Consider the following 27,893-nt stretch of genomic DNA (forward strand, 5'->3'; position numbering starts at 1 on the left):
CTTGGCAGGGATTGTCTTTGTTATAGGTGTACATTCCTATACATTTGCTATGTCAGTATTCTGTGTATCTCTTGGAGTCATACAGAAAACTGTTAGAATTGGCAATGATATCAATCCCTTAAAAGTCAGCAGAAATAAGATAGAAAGCCAAGTTGGGGGTGTGGTTGAAATAGATTGTACTGGTAAGAATATAATCTAATATAACCCATATACTATCATCTTCTGCAACATTAACAGATTTAGTAGGGCAACTTAATCTGCTCTTCAAAATAAATTGTTTTCAAAAACAGCGTAATAGTTTCAGAATTTAAAAAAGGTCTTGTAAAATTAAAGGTAGTGTTTAATTTGGGGGGATATGATTTAAAGTATCCAGAGAAAGTATAAATTTCAATTTTTCAAGAACTATATGAAGAGATAAAACATTTGAAAGACAGTATTATGATTATTTTTGAACTAGACATTAACTTTTGAGATCATAATGATGCAAAAATGCTATACATACAGTAGATATTTAAGAAATGCTTGTTGAATGAATGAATGAATGAAAGAATGAAAATAAAATGGTACTGAAAACAGTGACTCTGGTTTGAGTTAAGAGGTAATGTGAGAATACTGAGCTGTCCTAAACAGATGGTGGCAGTCTACTATTCTGCATGACTTCTCTAAAATACATGAAATTTTTAAAGAAAAATATATTTGATTTGAATTATGAAAAAGCCTATCTCATATTTCAAAATGCTTTATGATAATTAATTACTCAGCATTTTACCCCACTGCTAAGTCTTGGTAGAGTGTTAGTAGACATGTTTGAAGTAGCAAGGTATAGATAATCCTTAAAGTAAAGAAGGAAAGAAATTAATATCATCAAAGATAACTTTATTGGTTTAATTAAAAAAATATAGAGTCCCAAATCCTGAAGTTTGAAGGATGTGTCTTGAGTGTTCTCATCAAGGACATAACTGGATATAATAAAAATATGGTTCTTGATCTTTCTCTTTTCTTGGGATCTATACTGCCTGCTTTTCTAAACGTTTGTCGAAAGTATGAAAAACATAGTGAGAAAGTTTACCAAAGTGAAATTCAATCTTGATTACTTTAAAGGGTACCTATTTATATAGGTAACAATACATTGTTGTTCAGTCATTTTCAGTCATGTCTGACTCTGTGACCCTATTTGTGATTTTCTTGGCAAACACACTGGAATAGTTTGCCATTTCCTTCTCCAGTTCATTTTACAGATGGGGAAACTGAGGCAAACAGGATTAAGTACTTGCCCAGGGTCACACAGCTAGTAAGTAGTCGAGGCCAGATTTGAACTCAGGAAGATGAGTCTTTCTGACTTCAGACCCAGCACTCTACCACTATGCCATCTAACTACCCCAAAAATATATTACTAGATGTCATTACCTTGAGTAATTTGTAACAATTCAGAGCTTGATGAGAATTCAGAGTCCATCATGCTCTCCTTTTTCTTTTTTATTTTAGATAAAGAAACTGATGCCAGGATTGGTGATAGACCTTATCCAATGCCACATAGCTAGCTGGTGGTGCAACTGGGATTAGAACCCATGACTCTTCCTTCACAGCTGAGAGCCCTTATGCCAAATTTTGGGGGGATTTTTCATTGTTCAAAGTATTGAGAGTTATTTCCTAAGGATTTCTATCGTCTAGCCTTTACAACATGTAAGCTGCCTTGTGGATGTTAGTGTGGGCATGTCAGTAAATTGACTTTATATTTTAATATATACCCTTAGAGTGTACTGAAATGTTTTTACTATACTTCTATTTTCATATTGAAGCCTTAATAATTACAAAAATTAATTACAAACAAAAACAAAAGTATAAGCTGTCATATTTCCTCTTTTCAGCCTTTCATCTATTTTTAATTTTTCCTTCCTCTTTCCTTATTTGTATTCATTTTGATGTCCATCAATTTGTTTCCCTATTGCTGTTATTTTTGCAATTTTCTGCTTCTTTTTGTAGCTAGCACTTTTCTCTTTGATCTGCTTCCCTTCGAGCTTTTTTTTTTTGTGTGTATGTGCTGGTTTTCATCTTCTAAAAAAAGTGTTTTCTCTCCCCTTTTCCTTTATTCTTTTTATTTAACTCTTTCTTCTGGGAGCAAGAGTAAGCCACAGCTTTGAGTGAACAGGTAAATGTTTTTAAAAGAGTAAGTCAAAAGGATTCTTAGCTTTCTGGTGATGAATAGAAATGGTTGAGATTCTCACTTCAAAGGCCCTCAAGAACAAAGGCTTTTTTCTTAGACCACTAACAAATCCACCAATTCCTACTGACCTATCTCTGCCGATAGAGATGAGTTAATGACAGAACAGACCAGTCTTGCAAGAGTAGCCAAGTATGCTTGGGAACAAACATATCCTTGACATAATAAGAAAAAAATACAGTTTATCTCTTTAATAACCATCTTGAGGAAAATTAATGTGACTTTGTCCTTTGTGCAGAACAGTAATTGGATTGTGTGTTTCATTTATATCTGGACAAAGGCCAGGATATTGAAATACTTCTAAATATTAGATTTTCTCTTTTAAAAATTAGATTTTATTGGCATTCTCTTTCCGAGATTTCTTCATTAAAAGCTTCATTAAACATAAATCTTCTTTTTACAAACCAGAAAACAAAATTATTTTAAAGGGGTCATTGTCTTTCTGAAGGGTGATGCTCAGCTGTCTCATTGGTGAGATGACTTTTCCCAGAGTTCTGGTATTCCAGGGATAAAACAACAATTGACTTTTGCCTACATGTGTCTATTACTCATTATACTGGCACTTGAAATTGTCTAGTAAGCAACAGAGGTCTAAATTCAAAGGTTAAAATTTTTAAAAACATCTTAATCCTTTTTCTCGGGGCTAGGAAATAGTAGATATTGAAAGCATTGGGTAAAATTCAATCCCTGAGGCCTCTATCTGTTTTAGAAGATACCAAGACCTTTTTCAAGAAGCTGAGGAAGTTTACATAGCTATTGGGCTGAAAGGCACTCAGCTCCATTAGAGTTTGTGAAAGGGCAAACAGACCTTTCTCACTAAAATGTTAGTAAAGACTGGGGGGAAATAAGATGACTACAGCAGGATGCAAGTTTCAGTCAAGTTTGTAGAAACAGGAAAGAATAATTAGAAACATGGACAAGAAGGCACAACATAGATAAATAAATAGATCAACTGTTTAATCTCTGGAATACCAGGGCTCTGGGAAAAGATATCTCATCATTGAGACTACTGGTTACCATTCAGGACCTGACACTTTCTAGCTTTATTACCTTGGGCAAGTCACTTAATTTCTGAGACTCATTTTCCTCATTTGTAAAATGGGGATGACATAGGCTTTTCTTAAAATTATAAAGCTATAATGAACCTCAAATGAAACAATATACACAATATACTTTGCAAACCTTAAAGCACTATGTAAATATGAGCTAAAATGATTATTCATTAAGGCTTTTAAAATAATTCTTTGATAAGGGGTGAAAAATATATTTTAAAAATATTTCCACCTCCTGGAGAGCAATTTGGAACTGTGCCCAAAGAGATATAAAACTATGCATACTCTTTGATCCAGCAGTACCACTGCTAGGCCTATATCCCAAAGATATCCAAAAAATGGGGAAAAGACCTATTTGTACAAAATTATTTATAGCAGCTCTTTTTGTGGTAGCTAAGAATTGGAAATCAAATGGATGCCTATCAACTGGGGAATGGCTAAACAAACTGTGGTATAGGATAATAATGGATTATTATTGCAAAATATGACAAGCAAGATGATTTCAGAAAAACCTGGGAAAGACCTACATGAACTGATGCATAGTGAAGTGAACAGAACCAGGAGAACATTGTGCACAATAACAACAATATTGTATGATGAAGAACTGCGAATACTTAGGTTTTCTCAGCAATACGATGATCCAAGACAATCTCAAAGGACGCATGATGAAGCGTACTATCTGCTTCCAGAGAAAGAAATGATAATTGTTTGAATACAGACTGAAGTATGCTATTTTTCACTTACTTTCATTTTTTTATTTGAGTTTTCTTGTACAAAATGACTAATATGGAAATGTTTTTACATGATTGCACATGTATGACCTATATCTGGTTGCTTACTATCCCAGGGGGGGAGGGAGAGATAGAATTTGTAGCTCAGAACTTTAAATAAAAATGTAAAAAAAAAACCATTTCCAGTTTTCATGTGCTTCCTATTAAAGTGAACACAGCATTTTAAAGCTAATAGGGGCTACAATAAGTGTCAACTCTTTGTTATCAAAACCCTTGGTTAGGAAGAGAAGCACACTTAATCCTAAATAGTAACTACTTTCAAAAATTATATTTGGCTTTTAAATGCACTTTTATACTTCTAAGTGAAAATCTGAGGTTCTAGGACCATGCTTCAGGCAAAGTAATGGAGCTGAACAATAAAGAGCTTACCCAGAAAAGACTGGAATGCTTCTTCAATCTTTTCTGTTCCTCTTTCCTGTTGTCTACCTCATGCTGGAGTTAGACAAAAATGCATCTTAGCAACCATATAAAACAATAGCTTGGACAGGGCTCATAGTCCATCATTGGTTCTCTCTCTCTCTGTCTCTGTTTCTGTCTCTGTCTCTCTCTGTCTCTATGTCTTTGTCTCGGTCTCTCTGTCTCTCTCTGTTTTTCTCTTGGCCTCTGTCTCTCTATGTCTCTCTGTCTCTGTCTCTCTCTGTCTCTCTTCCTCTGTCTCTCTGTCCTCTCTCTCTCTCTGTATCTCTCTGTCTCTGTCTCTATCTCTTTGTCTCTGTCTCTCTCTCTCTCTCCTCTTTAGGTTCCTGGTTCACACCTTTCCTGGGCAGGGAAATAATGAAATGTTTTTGTTTTAAGAGACTTCCCTACTGTGCTGCAGGCTATATGTAAGATAAGTTAGCAGAGATAATGTAAGATGTCAATAAGTGGCATTTCTAAGAGGTGTAGGTGATAATATCAACATGAATTCTAAGCCAAGAATTTTATGTGGAGAAAAGAAAAAAGTCAAAAGCCTACGGTGTCAAAAACCCACTTGTGGATAATTGAGAGGTGACTACAAAATGCTTCTGAAAATGATTGTTTTTTCTGACTAAAAGTTGAAAATAACAAAAGTAGAAGCCTGCCGTACCATTGTAAAGTGGCATTATTATGCTAGTTTTTTCCACCCCTATTCCTTCTATAGAAACTACATACTAAACAACCATTGCACAGTTAGAACCTATTTATCTTCCCTCCAAGATGGCCCCTGTGCCCCTCTTCCCCATTGCTTGTCAGCACCATCACCTCTGTTCTTCCACATCAGCAACCTCTGAGTAATCTTCCACTTATTTCTGTTCTTTACTAACACCTGATTAGCTATAAATTCTGACACTGATTTCTCCACATCTCCTTTATCAGCCCCCTTTCAACTCTATTCCCACTGTGATTGCATTAGGCCAGTTAACTTACTTGACAGCTCTCAACTGAGGAATCACAAATTCTATTTGGACAAATTTTCCACTTTAACCACTGTTCCTCTATAGTGCATCATCATCACAACTACTAAAATAGTCTTTTTAACTTACCGCTTTGGCCAGACTCACCTCTGCCCCTCAAAGGTTGAAGAGGCTTTAAGGCTTAACTTGCCTTGTCTGTAAAATGAGGGGCTCTGAGGAAAGGACATTCAAAATTCTCTTTAGTAATAAATCCCGTATCTATGAATATCTTTACCTTTCCCATAGGATACTCCTCTTTCTCACTGTAGCCTAGATTCTACCCTGTGACTCTATTTTATTAGCAAAGGCTTTGTTATTGCTGAATTTCTGCCTGGTCTTTTGATACCTTTTCTTTGTCCCTTCACAACCATCCAAAGTATTTCTCATCCATCATGAACTCTAAATAATTATTGAAATTCTCTATGGAGCTTTCTTAAATTGATTAGAAAAGAGTTGACTGCTTCCCTCTACCCTGAATTTTTAAGGTGCTTTTCAGCTTTTAAAACAAGACTATCCAGTTTGCGCATGGTACTATCAAGGTTCTTTTTTCCCCTGTTCAACTGGTTCAAATGCTGTCTCTGGTATTTCCTATTGGTCTGACGTTAGACAAGTCACCTTACCTCCCTGGTCTTCATTTTCCTTCCTTGCAAAATGAAAGAGATGGACTAGAGGTTTCTTCCAGCTCTATGATCTTATGATCCTTTGAACTGTATACTCCTACTCTAATTAAATTAACTTTCCATTGACTTTATGTGATAGTATACTGTGCATTCCTGTATTACCTTAATGGCTTTATATTAGTGATGGAACATCATACTATGGAAAGGGGTTAGTATCAATGGGTCTACAGTAGGGTCTAGTTGTCTCTTTGCATTGCACCTACCATAACATCATATACAATTAAGACATGGAATAAATACTTTTTGATGATGATGATGATGATAAAAATGACAATGAGGTCAATGACAACAACATGGTAAAACTAGGATGAGTTTAATAAAGAAAATTTGGCTCTATGGATTGGATTTACTACTAACTTAGCAGCAAAACCTTTAATAGTTTCTTTGGAAAATACTACATAATTACCTGCCAGGTCTGTTTACTCTGGAAAGGGATTTTTCATGAAAGTTCTGGTCATATGCTTGATTATGAAAACTAGTTAATTTCTTAGAACAATTGGGAACTTCAGAGCATAATACTTTTATTAAAAAAAAAACACCTTATCCAATAATATACACCAAATGATTCAGAATTTCTGACTCACGCTGCTTAAACAACAGTGACCAAGCTGAGAGTGTCAAATGATGACCTATAATTTCTTGTTTGATACTAAGACTTTTCAAGCAAGAATCTCCAGTTATGTTTTCAGTCCAACAAAAATGAATTCTCCAATTGAATAATTAAGGAAAATTGTATTCACTGGAGAATTCTTGAAGATATGTGCAGGAAAAGAAAAAAAGTTGCAATCAGTGAACTAACCTTACCTGGGGTGGTTGTAAGCCAGTTGTCTGAACTCATTGTTCCAGTTAGGTCTTCCATAGAATGTCTTCTGCTTTAGACCCGTAATTATATCAGTATTTTCATCCCAATGTAAAGCTATGTGGGCAGCCTAAAGTTAAAAATCATAGAATGATATTATTATTTGGATAAACAATGAAAGGCTCCTAAGTATAATGTAAAGTTAGAGGATTGTTGATTTAATGCATTGCATGGGGTCATAGAACTCAGACACCACTCAGCCCAACCCTTTTATTTTTCAGTCAAGGAAATTGAGGCCTAGGGAGATTCAGTGACTTGTCCAGGGTTACAGATGTACAGATGGTGCATTTCAGAAACAGGATTTAAACATAGGTCCTCTGACTACATACCCAGTACCCCTTCCATTGTAGTATGTTTCAAAATGAGATTAAAAAGACTTAATCATTATTAGACATTCTCATGGCAGGGGCAGGGAGGGGAGACAGTCAGAGCTAAGTGGAAGTAAGCAGTAAAAGTTTCACTGTTAAATGGCTCAAATGAATGTTCCACATTCCCTCTCTCTATTTCCTCACAATCCATTCACTCAACTCCTTGCAATCTAACTCCCATACCAACCACTACCGAAACTGCATACTTCTAATCAACATATCTGAATAGACTTCTCTAAATCATTGAACATTATTGATCACTCCTTTCTTCTTGAAACTCACTCTCATGGCCCCATTATCCTGGTTCTTATCCTTCCATTCCTCTAGCTTTTCTGTTTTCTTCTGCTTTCTAAATACCAATATTCTCTAAGGCTTCTTCCAGGACTACCTGATCTCATTCTCTCAATAGACTTCCTCCTTCAGAGATTCCATCCATTCTAGCTGTATCTATCATAAACATGTCTTCCAAAACTTTCTCCCTAGATTAGACAGCTCTCTTAACCTCTAATCCTGTATCTCTACATGCTGGACATTTGCCCTTTATTATCTCATTCTCAGTTCAAATCCATCAACATGTCTAAAATGGAACTCATCTTTTCCCCTCAAAGCCAACTTCCTTTCTTGACTCCCCTTTTTCTGTCAGTGCCCTCAGTCGTTCAAGTTTGAAACTTGAGAATCATCTTTGACCTTTTTCTCTTCTTCTTCACCTCAGGCTGTGATACTTCTGTCTTAATATTTCTTATGCCCATTATCTTCTTTCTATTCTCACTGACACCACCCTGGTTCAGTTCCTCATCACCTTGTGCCTGTGGGTTCCTAAGTAATGTTCTTCCTCCCATTTCTTCCTCCACCAACTTGTCCTTTAGGCTGTCATTCAGCAAACCTTTCTGAAACATTTCTTTCATCATATTATTACCATGTGTAAAATCTTCAAATTAACTCCACCGTTCACAAGGCAAAAGTCAAATACTTGTTATTCAAGGCCCCTCAAAATCTACTTTTCAACTTCTTCTTCCAAATTTATCACTAATTATTCTCCAGCATAACTTTTTGTTTTAATCAGATTGGTTTACTCTGTTCTTCCCGAAATTTACCTTGTACAATCTTATACACACAATTCTCCTTGTTAAATACTTCTCTCTGCTACTCTAGTACGCTCCTGTGAATACTATCCATCTTTAAAGGTTCTGCTCAACACCTGTCTTCCCTGTGAAGGCTTCCCTAATCAGTCTAGAACATAATGTTCTCCTTCTTTTCGTCTATATTGCTTATCATGCTCACTTGGCACTTGTGTCTCACCACCGTCATGGCAATCCCTTGTATAAAATCCAAATAGACAATGGATTTCCCATTGACAGAGACGTTCTACAGATGCTTCTGAATTCCTTTGACATTATGGTGATTGCACTGAGATCCATGGCCGTTTAAATGAGATTAGCCTTGCCTTCCAAAAAGGAGAAAAAAATGAGTATTTTCTAAATTATGGCCTATCGTGGTAAAGTAAATAGAATGGTATTTAAATAAATATTATTTATATCAATACCATGAATACAATAGTATTTGTATTTGTCAATTTGTATTTGTTGATTGTTTTCGGCGATCAGGGTGTGTATATCTAGAACAGGCACAGGGAGCTTGGCCCAGAATTGAGTGGGAGGAGGTTGCCATGAATTACATTTGGAAAATTGTGCAGTGATTTTGAAAATGCTGAGCTTCTTGTTTTATTTTTTAATACCAACATTCTCAAGTGATGTAATGTAGCTGTATATAATGAAATACAATAATTTCAGATAAATTACAGAAAAGACAGTCAACAAAAAATTATTAACTGCTTTCTATAGGCCAGGAATATGCTCTTTGTTAACAGGGATTGCTTCATTCATTTTATTTGTATTTCTAGCACCTAGCACAATAGCTGGCACATAACAGGTAAATGCTTAACAAACACTTGATTGATTGATAGAAATAAAGGCAAAAATGGACTCTGCCCTCAAGGAGCTGGCATTTGAATAGAGAAGACAACTTGCAAATAAATAAATATATTCATCACACATACAGAGTAGATGGAAAATAACCTTAGAGGGGAAAGCTCTAACAGTTGGAAAACAAAAACAAATACAAAAACAATGGAAAGGTTCATGATGGGTATAGGAAGATTGCAGCAGGCTAGCAACAGTGTTTTTCATGTGAGAAATTATTTAAAAACACCATCAAAGAAACTCCAATACCTCCAAATATAAAAACACCAAATTCTCAAAATGAAATTAACTCAGCTTAACTTGAATATTGCAAATAAGCTTTTGCTGTTTAGCCCAGACAGTTGATTGTAGTGTCAGAAAGTCAAAGTAAGGACTTTGGCTGATCACATATAGAGAATTAGGAATAAAGGATTTACAGTTTCAGTGTCTAATCAATAAATCAATAAGCATTTGCACTGGTATACACACAATATTAAAAGAATCAGAGGAGGTCTCCAAGATGTCTGGTGGATCTATAGAGATTAGTGGATGATGCAAATAAGAATTGCATAGCATGAGAATGTATAAATGAGTTATAATCTGCATCCTACTTAAGGGAGTACCCAGGCCATCAAGCTAAATGATCAAAGAAGTCCACTGACATGTATGACCTTACATTTTTTTCTTATCTTTTTTGTGTGTGTATACATCTTATTCCAACTAGGTTTTTTAAATTACTCAAGGACAGGATCATGCCATATTATTCCTCATGGTATCTAGTGAAATGCCTTGTTTATAGCAGGTCCTCAATAAATATCAGGAGAGAGCTGTTTAAAAAATGAAGAGAAAATTTGAGATATAGATAAGAAGGTATATTTTGTAATGACTAGTTGCATTTGGTCAAACATTTGGGTTGTTTTATTTTATTTTATTTTTTTTTACTAAAGCAAAAACAAGAACTATTTTTATCTTTCTTTATATCCACAGCATTTAGTTCAGTGCCTAGAACATAGTAAGCATATAATAAATGCTTGTTGACAGTCTGAATTCACTATATAACTTAGCTGGCTAGTCAACTGAGTCAAAACGTCCAATTTAGCTTAGCAGACATATCCCTAGGTATGTGTGTGTGTGTGTATGTGTATAGGTGCATATATATATATATATTTAATTTAAAGGCAATTGTAAAGGATGCTTATTTTAAAATTGTTCAGTGGATGAATTAATACTGTGGATTGGTAATTTTCAAAACCTTTTCATGATTTTTGTATATGATTCTAATTTGTTACCAACAAGTCAATAAAAAGGTTGAGCTCAGTTAAACAATCTAAATTCATGGTTGTTTGACTTAGTAAAACCAGTTTCCATCCTGTCTACCATGCCCCAACCTTGTGTCAACCTAAGTTGCTTCCAATTTTATCAAGAATAAAAATGATCAAAACTTAATAATTTTAATTCACAGGAATACGGAAAACAAACATTTACCACATGGCCATATTGTACTTTTGTAAGGGCTCTAGTAGTAGTGTCAAAAAATCAATTGATGAGATACTGTCACGATTCCAAAATAGTTGTTACTGTTAGACACAACTCCAATGTATTTAACTCCTAAAATCAATCAGTTGCAGATGTAGAATAGCGAGGCATTGAAAAGAACCAATTCCTAACCTATAGATTGTGGGTAGCTGCGAAAGGGGAAGTTAACAATGATTTATTGTGAGAGGTCCATCAATCCAATCCATGTATACACCAAGAGTTACTATTGTATTTTATCAATGAATAGAAATGAATAGTTCAACTACTGTCTTGTGGCAATGTATTAATTTAACATTAAAATCTTGTCATCATATTATAAAATGGTTTAGGATTACTACTATGAGCATAAAGAGCAAAGTCATGTCTATACTAATCTCTACCAAGAAGAGTCCTTATGTACCATGAGCTGTTATTGTATGAGTGGCAGCCTGGTATTCTGGAAATAGCAAAATACTTGGAGTCAAAGGGACGGGTTTTAGTTCCAGCTCATCTATTTAGTCACTGTGTGAGCTTAGGCGGGTTACTTTCCCTTTCTGGGTCTCAGTCCCTCATTTATAAAATAAGATTAATAGTATTTGCACTGCCTATCTCACAGGGATTTTGTGAGAATCAAATGAGTTAATTATGTATGTAAAGCAGTGACTATGTAATTGTAAAGAACTCGACAAATATGAAGGAGCTATATTATTGATCAAAAATCCCATTTATTCACATGCCACTTAAATGAAGGAGAAAAACTGTTTAGAAAATGTAGTTAACATTATTTAACTCATCTCTAAGTGTGAAATTTGGCTTCCAATGAAATCTAACTTCAACATAATGCCAAGGAATCAAGATATTTAACTAGTGTTGCAAACAGACCATAAAAATTCATTTAGCTGTAGACCAGCAAGCAAACCTTCATTCATTTGCAGAAGCATAGAGCCAAATTAAAGTGTTGCTCTGCAGGGCCAAACCAAGAGAGAGATGGAGAATCCATTTGCAAATGCAGTTATTAATGCAAATCTCCTTGGGTCTAACACACTTTACTTGGAAGTAAATATCAATACCACCTGCTGCAAAATACTGGTTGGAATAGCACAATCCATAATCTAGTAATTGGTTCATTGATAAGTCCCATTTAAAGAGAAAAAAAACCAAAGTTTTATGATATAATATTCCTTATTCAGCATTACCAACACTAAAAGACCATTATTGAAATAAAACCTTATATCATCTTTTGGCATCTATCCTGTTTAGTAAAAATCAAGACCTAGCACTTTACAAATATATACAACACAGAATTTACCTTCCTTTTTTTTTTTAAAGATTATTAACACATACAATTTATAAGAATTCTAAAAAGAGAGAATCCTCAATAGACTTTTCAATTAATTGAGTGCTTTTAATTATTCTTTGTTGAAGCTCTCACAGTTTGCAATACATATCTTAGAAGGTAAGCCTTTGGGAGTTTCCCACTGAAATCTATATAGTTAGCTTCCTATAACTATATAGTTATTGCTATGCTCTCAAAAGGTGCTTAGAAAATTGGCAACAGTCCATTAGGAACATAGGGTCCAGTGTGTTTCTTGAAGTGAACAATGTAACCTCATGTGATAAATTTGATCCCATGTTACCAAAGTCGCTACTGCATTGAGCAACATTTTTCTTCTTGGGGAGTGTTTTCTGTAATCTTCCTTTACTTTTTCCTATTTCTAAGCAATGTGAGTTGTAAACTGTAGAATTCTCATAGTTCTAGTGTTTCTCTTATCACCTACCTTGTGTTTCTCTCTTCTTTTAAAAAAATGGCAATTATCTTTTAATGTCTTCAGATAATTATGCCGATACAGTCATGCTTTGTCTGGAACTGTCATTTTATCCTAATGACCTCCACCAAGGCAGATGAGCATCTGTTCTTCAGCTTCTCATCTTAGAGAGTTGCTTGAAGTACTGAAAGGTTGAAGATAGCTAGGTAGCTCAGTGGATAGAGTACTGAACCTGGAGTCAGGAAGACCTGAGTTCACACCTGGCCTCAGACACTTACTAGCTGTGTGACCCTGGGCAAATCGCTTAACCTCTGTTTGCCTTAATCCCCTGAAGAAGAAAGTGGCAAACCACTCTGGTATCTTTGCCAAGAAAACTTATGGACAGTATTGACATGCTGTGGTCCACAGGATCATGAAGAGTTGGACACAAATGAACAATTGAGAGGTGTCTTGCCCAGAGTCATGCAGCCAATATGTGTAAGATGCAGAATTTGAACCTAAGTCTGTGGCTCTCTACTTTTTTGCCATATTATCTCTCTGTATATTTCTTTTTTTTTTTTTAGATTATCAAGAAAATCAAGTAGGCATACTCAGTTTCAGGTAGGAGTGTACTGGAGTCAGCTCAAACCACCTCGCCCCATTTATTAAATTTTCAATGTGAGTGCTTACACGTTGGAAATAGGCAAACACTACAAATCAGGGTTTGATTTGTTATTTTGTTGATTGTCCAGACTCGAAAAAGTGTTGAAGAAAATGTTAATAATGGAGATTAAACTTAAAACTTTGTGTTCATTTCCCCCCCAGAGAACTGGTTATTAAATATTTACCAGCACACCACTGGTTTCAGGGTTTCATTAATACCTGATTTTCATCCCATCCAGTAAGAAATATATGATAACTCAGAAAATTGGTTTTCCCCTTCTCAGTCATCTGAGTTTCCAGCAAAAACAAAAGATCAGCAAACCACTCAAAGGCACACGGAGCTCTGCAAATCCAGTAGAAATAAACCTGTCAGGAAAAAAGGCAGGGAATTGGACAGGGAAGTCTTTTCATAATGCTCTTAGTAATTATCTATGCCTGTAGCAGCAAACATATCCTTCTGTTCACATTTAGTCCACATTGGGATGTTTTGAAAATAATATGCTTCTCTGTGCCAATGTAGAAACAATCTCAGTGTGTCTGAATGCCTTTAGAAAAAAAAAATACTTTTCCTTTGAAAAAGCCAAGAATGAATTCAAGGAATGCCTAGGATTTGGGCTTTTACTAAGGTCTCTACATGAGGATCAATTCACTAAATTCAATCCTGTGCTTTTCCTGAACAAAGATTAATAATCATAACAAACTATGCAATGGCTTTGCAATGTTCCCAGATGGGGATAAAGCATTACACTGACTACCTTCATCTTTACTTATGACTTAAGCTCAGGATTTGAACTCAGTGCTCCAAAGAATCCCTACAGCTTGTGTATTAATCCACTTCACCAGCCAGATCCCTGAGAGAGCAGAGGTTATGATAATTGCAGCTGCGAGCCTCAATGGGCTGCATTTTCCCCTTAGCCAGACATAATCAGCATCCATGAAATCTAGTGGGTGGTGTATGTGCATGCATGTCTACTGCCATAATGCAACTCTCATCGTGGAAAGGTTTTTCTTTTTTCTTTTTTCTTTTTGCTATTTTTTTTAAAACTGTAGGCAAAACCTCTCTGTTCAGTAAATGCCCTGGAACAAAATGTAGCATCAATTTGCTGAAGTAAATGTTTAGTTTTTTTGTTATTAGTTTCAGATGAGCACAGCCTAAAGAGACACTGAGATATTGATTCCCTTCCCCATCTCCTTTATACGTACACTTTCTCTTGGCTCAGGTGCCTATCTTTTCAGTATCAACATTTTGGGATTGGAGGATCCCTGGACTTGAAGTAAGAAGACAGCTCTGAGTTCTGACTCTGGGTTAGTCACTTAGCCACTTGGAGCCTCAGTTTTCTCATTTGTAAAATTCAGATGATAAGACTGTGCTGGGATTGTAAAGCTCAAATTATGTGAAGTTACTTTGTAATTGTAGAGCCCTATATAATATAAACTACTCTTTATCTTAAAAATATCTGGAGAAGACTTAGCTATTATATCCTTTCTTGATAAAAGAAATGACATTCTTTTAGATCAGTGTCAAACCTAGTCACACCCATTAGAATGTAGTTTCATTTCTTTTTGGTTTTGCCCTCAGTAGAAGCAGAAAATAACTCCAATATTAAGTGTATGAAATGCTCACTCAGGTGCTCTCTTTTTCGCAAGTTTTATTATGTTAGCTGACACCCTGTTTATGGTGGCATTTTATCTTATACACAATGGTCATCACTTTGTGAATTATTATTCTTTATTTTTTCACTCTGTAGAGGGTGTAATTTTTAAAAGAAATTAAGTCTAGGTTTTTCTAATACAGCTCCAACTAGAAACTAAGTGCCCTCCTATTAGAGAAAAGCTAAATAAATTATGGCATAAGAATGTAATAAAATATTATTTTGCTGTAAGATGATGAAATGGTGAAATGAAATGGTGAAACAGTTTGAAAGGAAACTAGTGAGACCCTATGAACTGATGCAAATAGAAGTGAAGAAAAGTAGTAGAACAATTTATAAAATGAAAACTTCTTAGAGATAGACATCTTTAAAACACTTTAGAATGATAATTAATATGATGATAAACCAAGTGTCCAGAGCACTGAAAATGAAACACAGCTCTTACCTGCTGTAAGAGAGGTGATGGATTTAAAATGTAGAATTGGACATAGTCAATGTGAGAATTTAATTTGCTGGATTGTGCTATTTGTTATAAGGGTTTTACATATTTTTTGAGACAATGGGGGCTAAGTGACTTGCCCGGGGTCACACAGCTAGCTAGTAAGTGTCTGGGGCAGGATTTGAACTCAGGTCCTCCTGAATGCAGAACTGGTGCTCTATCCTCTGTGCCACCTAGCTGTTCCTATTATTTCTTTTCTAAAAATGTTTAGTGGGGAGGAAAGGGACAGAGATATAAATAAATGCTTATAAAATAAGTAAATAAAAACATTTAAAAGGAAGTTGGGAGGAATGATTTTTTAAATCTAAAGAAAGAAAGTCTAGAATGGCAAGTTGAACCATTGCTTTATATAGCACCAATAAAATAGAAAGAACCCTTGGGTATAGTGAAAAGAGCACCAAATTTGGAGTCAGAAGACCTGAATTCAAATCTTGATGTTGCCTCCAGATACTTCTGCAACTTCCTCTAATTACTTTTTTTGAGCTTCTCTTTTCGTTGTGTGAAAAATGAAAGGGTTGGACCAAATGATCTCTAAAGTTTCTTTCAGCTTTGAATCCTATGATACTAAGAATGAGCCAAGAGACGTAAACACTTCAAATACTGTCCTAATCTTCTTTACTTAAAAAATACTGCAGCTCTTCCAAGATATTAAGTCATATCAACTTTTTTCTCCCAAATAGAATTAATTTTTATTTTTTTGTGGCTTAACCATTGTGTGTGTGTGTGTGTGTGTGTGTGTGTGTGTGTGTGTGTGTGTGTCCCTAGGGTCCTCCAACCCTTTTTATTTTCTTTGCCTCCTTGCAATAGCTTCCTGTTTCTTCTTCTGTAAATAAGTGATGCAAAGCCGTCTGGGTGATGTTTGAGCTTGTTCAGTTCAAGAGGCAATGGAAAAAATTGAACAGACTCAGCAGAAGTGCTTCAGGCAGGAAAGGAAAAGTTGGATGTAGGAAAAGGGTATTTTTTTGATTCTTTTAAATCTCTTCAGTGGATAGGCAAAGCCAAGTCTGAAGAGGGATAATTGTTTTATAATACCTCCACATTTTGTCCTGTATAATGCTCCACCAATAATGGATTGAGGACATATGTATGTGTATACATAAATCTGTGATCTGTGACTTTTAAACTCCAATTTTTTTTAATAAACACAAAATCTGATCTGTAGGTAAAAAAAACCAAAAGAATTCAGTGACATCACAGTTCAGAGATATTTGGTATGCATATGGAAGAGTAGACTGCTAATCTAAAATTAGTATCAGTAAAATATCAGTAAAATAATGAGGGACATTGACATTTCAAAGGAATGACTCCATAGAAATTGGATTCTTAGTGTAGGTATTTCAAAACTACAGATTCAAATGCTACCTCCTATTGGAAGTCTTCCCTGATTACCCTGGTGGGTGACAATCCAAGCCTTCCACCCTCACACAGTAATTTGTTTTTTGACTTACTAAATGATTATATCATATAATTATTGTGGAACAACTAGGCAGGCGCTTCTGGAATCAGGAAGATCTGAGTTCAAATGTGACTTCAGACACTTATAAGCAGTGTAACCCTGGGAATTTCACTTAACTTCTGCTTACCTCAGTATCTTCATCTGTAAAATGAAGAAAATAATAATATCTAACTCCCATGGTTATTGTGAGGATCAAATGAGATAATAATTATAAAGTGCTTAGCATAGTACCTGGCAGGTAGTATGTGATACATAAATGTTAGCCATTATTGTTTTTATTACAGCTGTATGTGCTTATGTCGTATCCTCTTACTAAATAATAAGCTTCTTGAGGGCTGGCCTATTTCTTATCGATATTTTCAATATTTTCCAGTGATTTCATAGTATTTTTGTGTACCATTTGCAATTAATAAATTATTATGATGAAATAAATTAATATGATATAACATATAAAATGTGATTTAACCATATAATATGACAAAATATGATATTATATCATGTTATATTATATCATACTATACCATACCATATTATTTCATGTCATATTATGATATTGTATTACTTTATATTATATCAAAGGGGAGAAAGAAGGATTTGGGGGAGGAAAAGTAGAAAGGAGAAGAAAGTAAGGTGAAGAAGAAAAAATAGAAAGGGGTGAGGAAGAGAAGGAAGGGGCTAATTTCCTCACCCAAGACTTCCCAATAGCAATGAAATCTTAGGTTCAGTTCCTATTATGATCTTATAAATATAATTTTATGTTATGTTATGATATGTATTGTATTATATATGAATATCTGTGATCTTCTAAGTTAATTCCTTAGAACTGCAGGTGTTTTGGAAGCCTTATTCAAGTCTTCCTGGATTCAGGTCACTGTGAGCCTTAGATATCTCATTATTTCTGTAATAGTCTGTAAGTGACAACTGTATGCCTCCTGCATCAGCCGTGTTTAATTGAACCAATAGGCTCTTTCTAGTTTTAAGTAAAGAGAAGGAACATTCTTTTTGTACTTGTTTGCTGATGATTCCAAATGGCTATTTATTGGGCAAGGGATACATACAGTAACAACATTCCATTTCTGTCTCTCTTCCTCTCCCCTTTCCCAAGTCCACAAACTCCTGAACCCTGGAGTATTCAGTAGCAAAAATTTTGGCATCAACTAGGAAATGACTAAGGGTCATTCCCAACTATCACCAGTCTAATAACCCCCTAGCTTTCAGTTGGGACAACCTAATGTACATGTAGGTCTGAGCTTTTTCATAGTAAGCATAATGGGTTAGCATAAATACTTTGATTAATATCATCACCAGACATTGGCACAGTAGGGATCAGATGTTACAATACAGGCTATACCAATTGCAGCTGGAGAACCAAGGAACATAGTGTATGGGTTCTCTGAACAATCCCAGAGATGTGAACTGGGGTCAGACACAAAATAATTCAAATACTCAAAATAGTGGCTTAGTGCAAATAGAGGTCCATATTGTATGCTAATGAGACCCTCTGGATTGATGGTTACCCCAGATATCACTTAACAGGACTTAAGTCAATATTGTTGTTCAGTCATTTCAGTTGTATCTGACTTCATGACAGCATTTGGAGTTTTCTTGACAAAGAAGCTGGAGTGGTTTCCAATTTCCCTCTCTGGCTCATTTTACAGATGAGAAAACTGAGGCAAACAGGGTTGAGTGACTTGCCTAGGGTCACACAGCCAGTAGGTTTCTGAGGCCAAGTTCAAACTCAGTTCTTCCTGATTCCAGGCCCAGTGCTCTATTCACTGTGCCACCTACTTGTCAATAACACTTAGCTATCTCAAAGGACCTTTGCAAAGTCCATATATGCCACATTGCCCAGGCCTGGATCCTTTCCCATGCTTTTCCTAACAAACCAGGTTTTCCTGTTAGGAGTTCCTTAGGAATTTCATATCAGATTGATCTATCATCTCATGCAAATGGGAAATATGAGCTGTACTATCTTTTAATAAATAATTACAGGAAAACTACATAAGAAAAACCACCTTAGGACCATTGTTCCTGCCATTTCTTTGCACTATTGACTTTTGTAACCAGAGTCTATAAGACTTTTAAACTATCCTACCTATCAGTCTCTTAGGGTTATGTCTTTTTCTGAATAATCTGTGATCCTGGGCACTTCCTTCCCCCTACCCCAAGGTCCCCAGTATGCTTTTCTTTAAAATCAGGCCGGTGCATTATGTGGTTTCTAAGGGTCTTTGTCTAGCTGGAACATTCTATTTTCTATTGTTTATATATAACAACTACCAACAAACAATAACAGCTCTCTATTTGGGATCACAGACTCATTGAATCTCTGTTGCAAAATGACTCAGAGCCATTAAAAAATATGTTTGGATAACACAGTCAGTCTTTCCTGTAGATATTACTACTTCATATTTATTGTGAAAGTTAGATTTAGTTCTTCAAAGCTATATATGGTCTGGAAACCAATGTTTACCAGAGATCAACTAATTAACATATCTGAACAAAACTCTAGTTTTGAAACTAAGCCACTTACTTCTTAAGAGGATGGGAGTGAAGGGGAAGGAAGAGCTGTTTTTATTGTTAACACAGAACCATCAAATAGGGAGAAGGCCATCACTGGGGGTATAATTTTCAATATTAATATTAATTAATTCAATATTAATACATTTGAGTATTAATACAATTGAGGAATTCCACAGAACCTACATAATTTTTGCCCTTTAAAATGACCCATCTTGTAAATGGAAACATTTGAATTATTGGACAATATTTTATAGAAGTCAAATATTGTCTTAGTGATTACTTACTGAAGAAGGTCCAGATTTCTTATCCTGGCATTCAAAACTCCCCACAAACTGATCCTAACCTATCTTACTCAATGGTGTTCTTTCTATGCCCTTTACACTGTGGTCAAAGTAGAATGCATTCTGTGTTTTGCTGCTGCTACTTTTGCACATGTATTAGGAGGGACTCAGCTTCCAGAAAGAGATAATCCCACTGTACTAAGCCCTGGTCAGATTCCATACCAAGTATTGTGTTCAGTTTTGGGCACCCTGCTTTAAGAAGGACAATGATAAACTGTGTCCAGAGCAAGGCAACCAGGATGGTGAAGAGCCTCTCAGAGTTCATGACATGGGACTTGGTTGAGGGAGCTGAGCATGTCATTTGTGTTCAAGTATTGGAAGGGCTGTTGTTTGGAAAAGATAATAGACTTTTTCCCTTTGGCCCCATGCAGCAGAACCAAAAGTAATGACTGGAAGTTATAAAGAGTCAGATTTAGGTTTGATGTCAAGAAAAACTTCCCAATCATTTAAGCTATCCAAAACCAGAATGGGTTACCCAGGAAATGGTGGGTCCTCCCTCCTTGGAGGTTAGGAAGCAGAAGCTGGGTGATCACTTACTGGGTATATTATCGCAGAGGTTCCTTCATCTAGCAGATGGCTACAAAAGTTCTTTCCAACTCTAAAATTCAGTGAGTCCATGACTGCGATATTCCCTACACCTGGAATCCAGTCCCCTTATCCCATCTCAGCCTTTTAAATTCCTATTCATCATTCAATCCCCAGCTAGAAATTTTGTTCTCCATGAAGCTTTCTTTGAACTCTCCCATCTGGAAGTGATCTCTCCTTCCCAACAATTTTCATCATACTTTGTTCATATTTCTCCTATCATATTCTGTTTTGTACTATTATTATTTGTGTATATGCCTTATTACTCCCTACTGGATTAAAAACTCCATGAGGGTAGGGACCTTGCCTTTCATTTTTATATCTTACCTAATACCTAACATTTTTTCACATTGTGGGCACAGAATGTTCAATGAATGAATGAAGAATTTTCCTTGAAGTTTCTCTAGAATTGCAGAGGGGGAAAAGCCATAAAAATTCTTTCCTCTTGGCATCTGTCTTTGAGTCTCTATTTTTATGGTGCCCATGTCTCTTTCAAGGGGAGACCCACTCATCCAGAGCCAATGTATCGCCAAACTCCTGGTTAAAATGCTGTAATATGCTGCAGTAAGTCTAATATAAGGAAGTTTAGTAGTGTGGTTCATTCAGGCTTTGCTAGTGCAGTCTCAGGAGAACGCACAATGAATAGCTACAAGGTCCTGCTCCTGTTCTGAAAGACAATTCTGATCACTAGATCCCAAGGAAGACACAATGTCTCCTGATACAGAAAGGGTTCTGTATCTCTCTCTGTGAGCATGGACTGAAAAAACAAAACAAAACAAAACAAAACAAAAGTAGCATTTTTTTTTGTCTGGAAAAATGAAAACTGAAAGGATATCTTTTTTCATCACTGACATTTCCACAGCACTTAATGGTCTACAAAATACTATACATGCATTTGTCCTCCCAACAACTCTAGGTAGTGATATTATTCCCAATTTCACAGATAAGAAAGCTGAGATCCAGAAAGGTTGTGACTTGCTCAGGGCCATACAACTAGGAAATGACAATTTAAAATTTAAATTTAACTCAGCAATTATGTTTAAGAGTTGCTGTGTACAAGGCACTATACTTGGCACTAAGGAGACAGACAAAAAATGATACATCTGCCTTTCCATTTACATGGGCAATATCCTGGTTTATCACCTCTTACCTGGACTATTGCATTAGTCTCATATTTTGTTTCCCTGTATTCAGCTTCTCCTCTCTCCAATCCATCTTGTACTCAATTGTCAAACTGATATTTCTAGAGTGTAGTCCTGACCATGTCTTTCCTCTTCTTAAGCAAATTCAGTTAGTCTTATCTTGAATACAAACTCCTCTGCTTGGCATTTAAAGCTATTCATAAACTGACTCTAAGATCTCTTTCCAGATTCATTTAACTTTTCTTCTCCTAAAATACTCTATTCCAGGCAAACTTACTCATTTGTGGTTTCCTGTACACCACCCATCTTCAAACCTTTGCACAGGCTTTACACTGTACTTTGAATGCTTCCCTTGCCTTTCATCCTATCTCTGTCTGCAGGAATCTGTTTCTTTCCTGCAAGGTTCATCTGAAGTTCAAAATATTTTTTCCTGATTCTTCCAGTTTTTAGAGTTTCTCCCCAAATTAATTTTTATTTACTCATTTGTGCACATGTTGTGCTTCCCTCCTACCAGAACAAAACAAAACAAAAAAAATTATGTAAGCTCTTTGAGGGCAGGGACTTTTATTTCTGGCACCAAGCACACCACTTGGCACATAGCAGGTGATCTATAAATCCTTACTGAATTGATTTAAGTTCCATATACAATAGTATGATATAAGCAAAGTCTATAAAATCATGAATTTCCCCCCAGAAAGTTCTACTAGAACTTGGGAGAATACTATTGGACTTAAAGAAGAATTAGGATAAATAAAAGAAATGAGATCTTCATACTCAATGGTTAATGATATTATAGAATTCATTAGCTAGGGAGATGATAAAGACTGAGGCTTTGAAAAAGTTTAGCAAAAGCTTATTTTGGATGATTGATTGATGGCAGATTTAAAGGAAGATACACAGATATTTTGGGGGTGGGGATCCTTCAAACCTTTTGAGGCTGGTGTTAGGGAGGCAAATGGGCTCTTTCTCAGTTCCACTTAGATAATATTGAGCTCATGCACCGCTGAGCTGGCTTATAATTTTTTTGTTTGTTTGTTTAATGTAACTGTTTTGATTCCAAGATCTTCTCTCTGCCCTTCCTCATACCCACAGGGATTTCCCCCATAGCTAGGGATCACTCCAAAATACACATATATTTTAGCTTTTACAAATTGATTTCCACTTATTTGGGTGATGCTATATGGCTACAAATTATGGAACATCATGATCTCAGAACCATTGAGTTTCCAAGTCACCAGGGACTCCTGATTAAGAAACACCTCTACAACACCCTCCAACAAGGATAATGGTATAGTGGGAAAAGGACTGGATTTGGAGTCAGAGGACCTGGGTTAAAATTCTGAGTTTGACACATCCTGCCCAAGTGACTGGACAAGTCATTTAACCTTTCCAGACCTCAGTTTCTTCAATGGTAACATGAGGCAGATGGATGAAATGACCTTTAAGGTCTTTTTCATCTTTAAATCTATAATCTCAGATTATTTCCTTTTCCCGTGTCTAGCCTTTTCAATGTCTCATAGAGGTAGATTGCAATATCACGCTGTACCAGTAGGTTCCACTCTCCCCTTCTAGTTTACATATCCCTTAAGGCCAAACTTCCCGGTTCAGTAAAGTACATTAGTGCCCTGCCTTACTGAAAGTTTGAAGTTCAGTATAATGAGCTCCCTTCAAATTATAAGTGCCTGTACTTTGAAATGTAAAAGGTCACCTCTGCTAGAACAGACTGGGGTCAACTTAGCAGGTCTAAAATTCTCTGTGGCAAAGAGGCTTGTCCACAGGACGGAACCTCCCAGATGTAGCTTATTCTTTCGGGGGCTCTTAGAAGAGATAAAATTATAAAGTTGTTCTTCACTTTAAGCATGTATGACCTCGCATAGCCTTTCTCAATAGTCTTCAGTCCTTTTGGCTTTTTTTTGCCCACAATCATTAGCTTTAATATGAAGCTCTGGACATTGCTGACTGTGATTACATTCTAGCTGCACCGCTGCTTTGTTCCATGACCTGGGGTGAGACTTACTATGCCTCAGTTTATCCTAATTAAAGATAATCACATTTGCCACCTCCCTAATGAGGCAACTGTGAGGAATAATGTACAGGCTAAAATGGTTTGAGGTCCTCCCGTGAAAGATGCTAAGTACAGTATTATTATATGCATCTTCTAAAGAGGAGAATATAACCTGGACCACACCAACTCAATTTGCTACTGCACGCATGATTAGTACAGATGATCCCTTCCAGCAGGAGGCAGAGCTCTGGTGTGAGGGAAAAGGAGTATAAATAATTTCTCAGACCAAACAGATTAAATTAAAGACATTTTTCATTCATTACAAAAGAGAGAAAGTCCTCCCTTATTTTATTAATATATTTAAGTAGACCAAGGATTTTTGTCTTTCTTGGTCTCCTTCCCTGGCTCCCACTGGCCCCTGCTGCCTTTTTTTATTTGAATTATCTGTTTATTCGATTAAGTTAGGAACCCAAAGGCCATTTTCCATGGAATGCGTGATAAATAAATACCCATTATCACAATTACCTATTATTAAACTGATGAAGGAAGATAATTTATGAAGAAATGTAATGGTCTCTTTTTTTCCCCCAGAATCTATTGCACTTTAAAAACAAAACAAAATCATAGAATATGGCATATATACATACAAATGCAAATACACACATGCACACACATATGTGGTTAGAGAAATAAAGAAAACATGATACTTCTTTTTAGCTGTCATACTTCCAGTGACTCAAATGTCTTTAGTATTTGGGAAACCTCAAAAAAGTAGTAATCCAATATACTTAAATCAGTAATCTCCCCTTTACCTCTTCTCTTTTTGTGTACCATTCCCCCCGTTTCATTTATCATTCCTGATGGCTCACGTAAGTAAACTGGCCTAAGTTTATTTCCAAGTGCTCTTTTCAAAAATTGAGTGTGAAGCAGAATTAATCACCCATGTTAGACCAGAGTTGAAGGAATTTCTAATGTCTACAGGGCACTTGCACCCCTTTATTTTCCTCTCCTCTTCTGTAGCTTCCCACTATGCTTTTCAGTCACCTGTGTTTCTTTCCTTCGTCTCAAAGGAGCACGGCATTCCATCCCTGCTCTCATAAAAAAGAATGTTGGCCCTTCTTGCTGCTGTTAAAAATGTCCTTTCAATAATATGGCAGCTTAATTTCACTTTCTTCATTGCAAGGCATCATTAGCTCCTTACTGGTTAGCATGTACTCTGTCCTTTTGGGCAGCCAAAAAAAAAATAGTTAGGAGTCCAAGGGCAGCTTCAAATACAGGGTACTATTACGAGACTCCAGGAAGGTGGCAGACAGCCCATTTAATTTTCTCCTGTGTTTTATTTTGAAGATTTAAAGGGTGGTGTGGCAGGGAGGGCGAGGGAGTGGAAGGAGGTGGCAATTTGCTGCTATAAAGACCTGAGAGAACGCTGGCATTGGGAAACAGGTTCTGACTTCAGACTTGAAAGTTGAGGCTTTGTTGTGAGGAGAAATTACTGCCTTTTTATGTTCCAACCTGTGCATTACACATGGAGGGAAAAAAATCCAGTCTAATTGCAGCCCAGCATCCAGCCTTAACATTCCAGTTCCAAACCCCCACATCATTTCATTCCCCTCCTTGTTACGGAAGGGAACAAACTGAAAACTATAGCCCAGATCTATAATTGCGAAGAAACTGTTAGATAAATATGTACTTCTTTTGCTATGCTGAACTTTTAAAATTATACAGATGCTGACAGCTAAGGAGAAGGAATAGTATTTATATTGCAAAAGCACGTGGGCGGCCCTGACAAATATTAGTTATATAAGCCTAATGATAGCTGTATTCAAACAAACACAAAGTTGCTTAAAAGGGGGTGGGGGTACTTCATAAACTTTTCCAAATGTTTTAGATTGTCATGAAGCAGATTATGTGCGTAATTTTTCACGTAGTGGTCAACCAAAGCTAGACTTTCACTAACTTTTGGACAGTGTTAGGATGCATGGATTCTAATCCCAGATTGATGACTTCTGAGTGTGTGACCTTGGGCAAATCACTTAACCTACCTCTAGTAAAGGCTCAGTTCAAGTGCTCATTTTTATACAATGCTTTTCCTCTTCCCTAGTCCTTATTACTAGGGTCTCTCTCCTCTCACTGCAGATAGTATGCATTTATTTTGCATAAATTTGTCAAGTCAGCCTATAATATCAATGCATGTATTGTTTTCCCCAAATAAAATGTAAGCTTTTTGAAGGCAGGAATTATTTCCTTTTTGTCTTTCTATTCTCATTTATGGGTAGTTAGGCGGCACAGTGAATAAAGTGGAGTCAGGCCTGGGGTCAGGAAGACTCATCTTTATGAGTTCAAATCTGTCCTCAGACATTTACTACCTGTGTGACCCTGGGCAAGTCACTTAACTCTGCTTGCCTCAGTTTCCTCATCTGTAAAATGAGTTGGAGAAGGAAATGGCAAACCACTCCAGTATCTTTTCCAAGAAAAATCCAAATGGAGTCACAAAGAGTCAGACATGCCTGGAAAATGACTGAACAACATTCCCAATTGCTAGCACAGTGCCTGGTACATAGTATGCATTTAATAAATGCTTGTCTACTTGAATTGAATTAAATATTCTCTTCCCAAGTTTAATTGTTAAAAGGACAGACACTGGCATTCCTTAGCAAATGTAAAATGGTCAGATGGTTAGAGAAATGTAAAATAGTTAGATGTAACCATCTCGAAACTTCCTTTTCAGCTGTAACAGAGTACAGAGTACATATGATTCTAGGAATGTGCAGTTCTCCATTTCTACTACCCTTCCACGTTGCTCTAGTATTTCCATAGCCATTCTCTGTCACATGGCCCCACCCCATACCAAATTTCCCTAGAGCCCTGAAAATGAAGGACACATTATCCTCCTCCCTTTTCAGTTCTAAAAATTCTGTTTTTAAGGTGTCATTAATATATGTATCAATTTTGCATCACTAGTTTTGTGGGGCCTTTTTATACCTGTCAGCAAGGTCAGATTTGTTGCTATTCCAGTAGCCTGAGGACCTTTACATGTAGACAGATGGCTTAAAACTGAGCTAAGGAATAAGAATTTGATGAGAAAAAGATAGTCATGAAACTTTTGATGATTTTAAAGGGATTTTCCTTCATAAATCATTTCACTAAAGTTCACATAAAAGAATTTTAGAACTAGAAGGGAACCAAGTGGTCATTTAGTCCAAAGTCTTCATTTTACAGATGAAGTAATAGGGTCATAGAGAAAGAAACGGCTTGCCATTTCACAGTTAGTAAGTAGCAGAACTGCTGCTTGAACCCTGGTTTTTGCTCTCAAAACCCAATGTGTTTTACACTAGAGTTTGCAGCCTCTTGGAGATGGAATAGTCCTTACAAGTCATCTATTTTAATCCCCTGCCCTAAGAAAGTATCCCCCTCCCTCTAGTGCCCTACACTCAAAACATTAATAATTGAGCCTTTTATTGGCTATTTTCAGTTATGTCACTTACTGTATGACTCAAAATGAGGTAGCAGTGTGATGTACTTTCCCCCACCCCAAGCTAATGCAATTTTGACATCATGAAAAGAAGCATAGCTTCTAGAATAAGGAGGTGGCAGTCCCTCTGTCATCTGCCGTGGTCAGACCACACCTGGAACATATCATTCAGTTCTGGGCACTATAGTTCAAGGACATTGCTCAGCTGAACAGGGTAACCAGAATGGTGAAAGCCTTGAGATCATTTCCCATGAGCATTAGAGGATGGTTAGCCTAGGGGAAAAAAAGACTTAGAAGGAACATGATAGCTATGTTCAAGGGCTAAAATGTTGCCATGTGGAAGAGGGATTCCATTTGTTCTCTTAGACTTAGGCCCTGGAAGACAGACTTGTTTTTCTCTCCTTTGGAGATCTTTGGACAAAGGTTAGATCCCTATGCAGTGAGTATGTTTTAATGGAGTTTCTTTTGGGAATGTGGGTTGATATTTATGGACACTGATGTTTCTTCAAATTTTGAAATTCTCTGATTCTTTGAAGACATCCCATTCCCTTTTGGGAAGACTCTAATTGATAGAATTTTTTCCCTTAAATTGAAGGAAAATTTGCCTTACTATAACTTCCATCCATTGAAATTCTGTTCTCCTTACTCTATTTGAACATAGCAAAAGAAACTTTTGACTGTCCTTAGTATTTTCCAACATCTTCAGTTCCTTCTGAAGTTTAGCATTCTTAGCAGTTAAGGGAGAACTCAGGATTTTATTTTATTTTTTTTTTAATTTCTGAGAAAGAAAAGAATTTGTGAGGGCAATACATTTGTTAAGTAAGTTCTTGGTAGATTCTGAGTGAAATAGAGCTAGAAGCGATTGTTGAACTGCATCATTACACTGGCATCAGAGGACAAAGGTTATACACCTTCTGTATTGCCATGCCATTTTATTCTTAGATTTTACTCGACAGC

The 27,893-nt window shown here is 36.3% G+C and overlaps 1 protein-coding gene across 1 annotated transcript in view; it reads right to left on the reverse strand.

Annotated features, from left to right (window-relative positions):
* LOC114031445 (NADPH oxidase 3-like) overlaps positions 1-27,893 on the reverse strand; it is a 101,321-nt gene that overhangs the window by 12,438 nt on the left and 60,990 nt on the right. Inside the window, exons 8-9 of the mRNA XM_027846511.1 lie at positions 13,484-13,630; positions 6,961-7,085 (exon numbers count right to left, since the gene is read on the reverse strand). Of these exons, the coding sequence (XP_027702312.1) occupies positions 6,961-7,085; positions 13,484-13,630 (272 nt within the window). The remainder of the gene's footprint in view (positions 1-6,960; positions 7,086-13,483; positions 13,631-27,893) is intronic.

The sequence above is a fragment of the Vombatus ursinus genome, unplaced genomic scaffold, assembly GCF_900497805.2.
Source record: "Vombatus ursinus unplaced genomic scaffold, bare-nosed wombat genome assembly UNPS02015175.1, whole genome shotgun sequence".
Lineage (NCBI taxonomy): Eukaryota > Metazoa > Chordata > Mammalia > Diprotodontia > Vombatidae > Vombatus > Vombatus ursinus.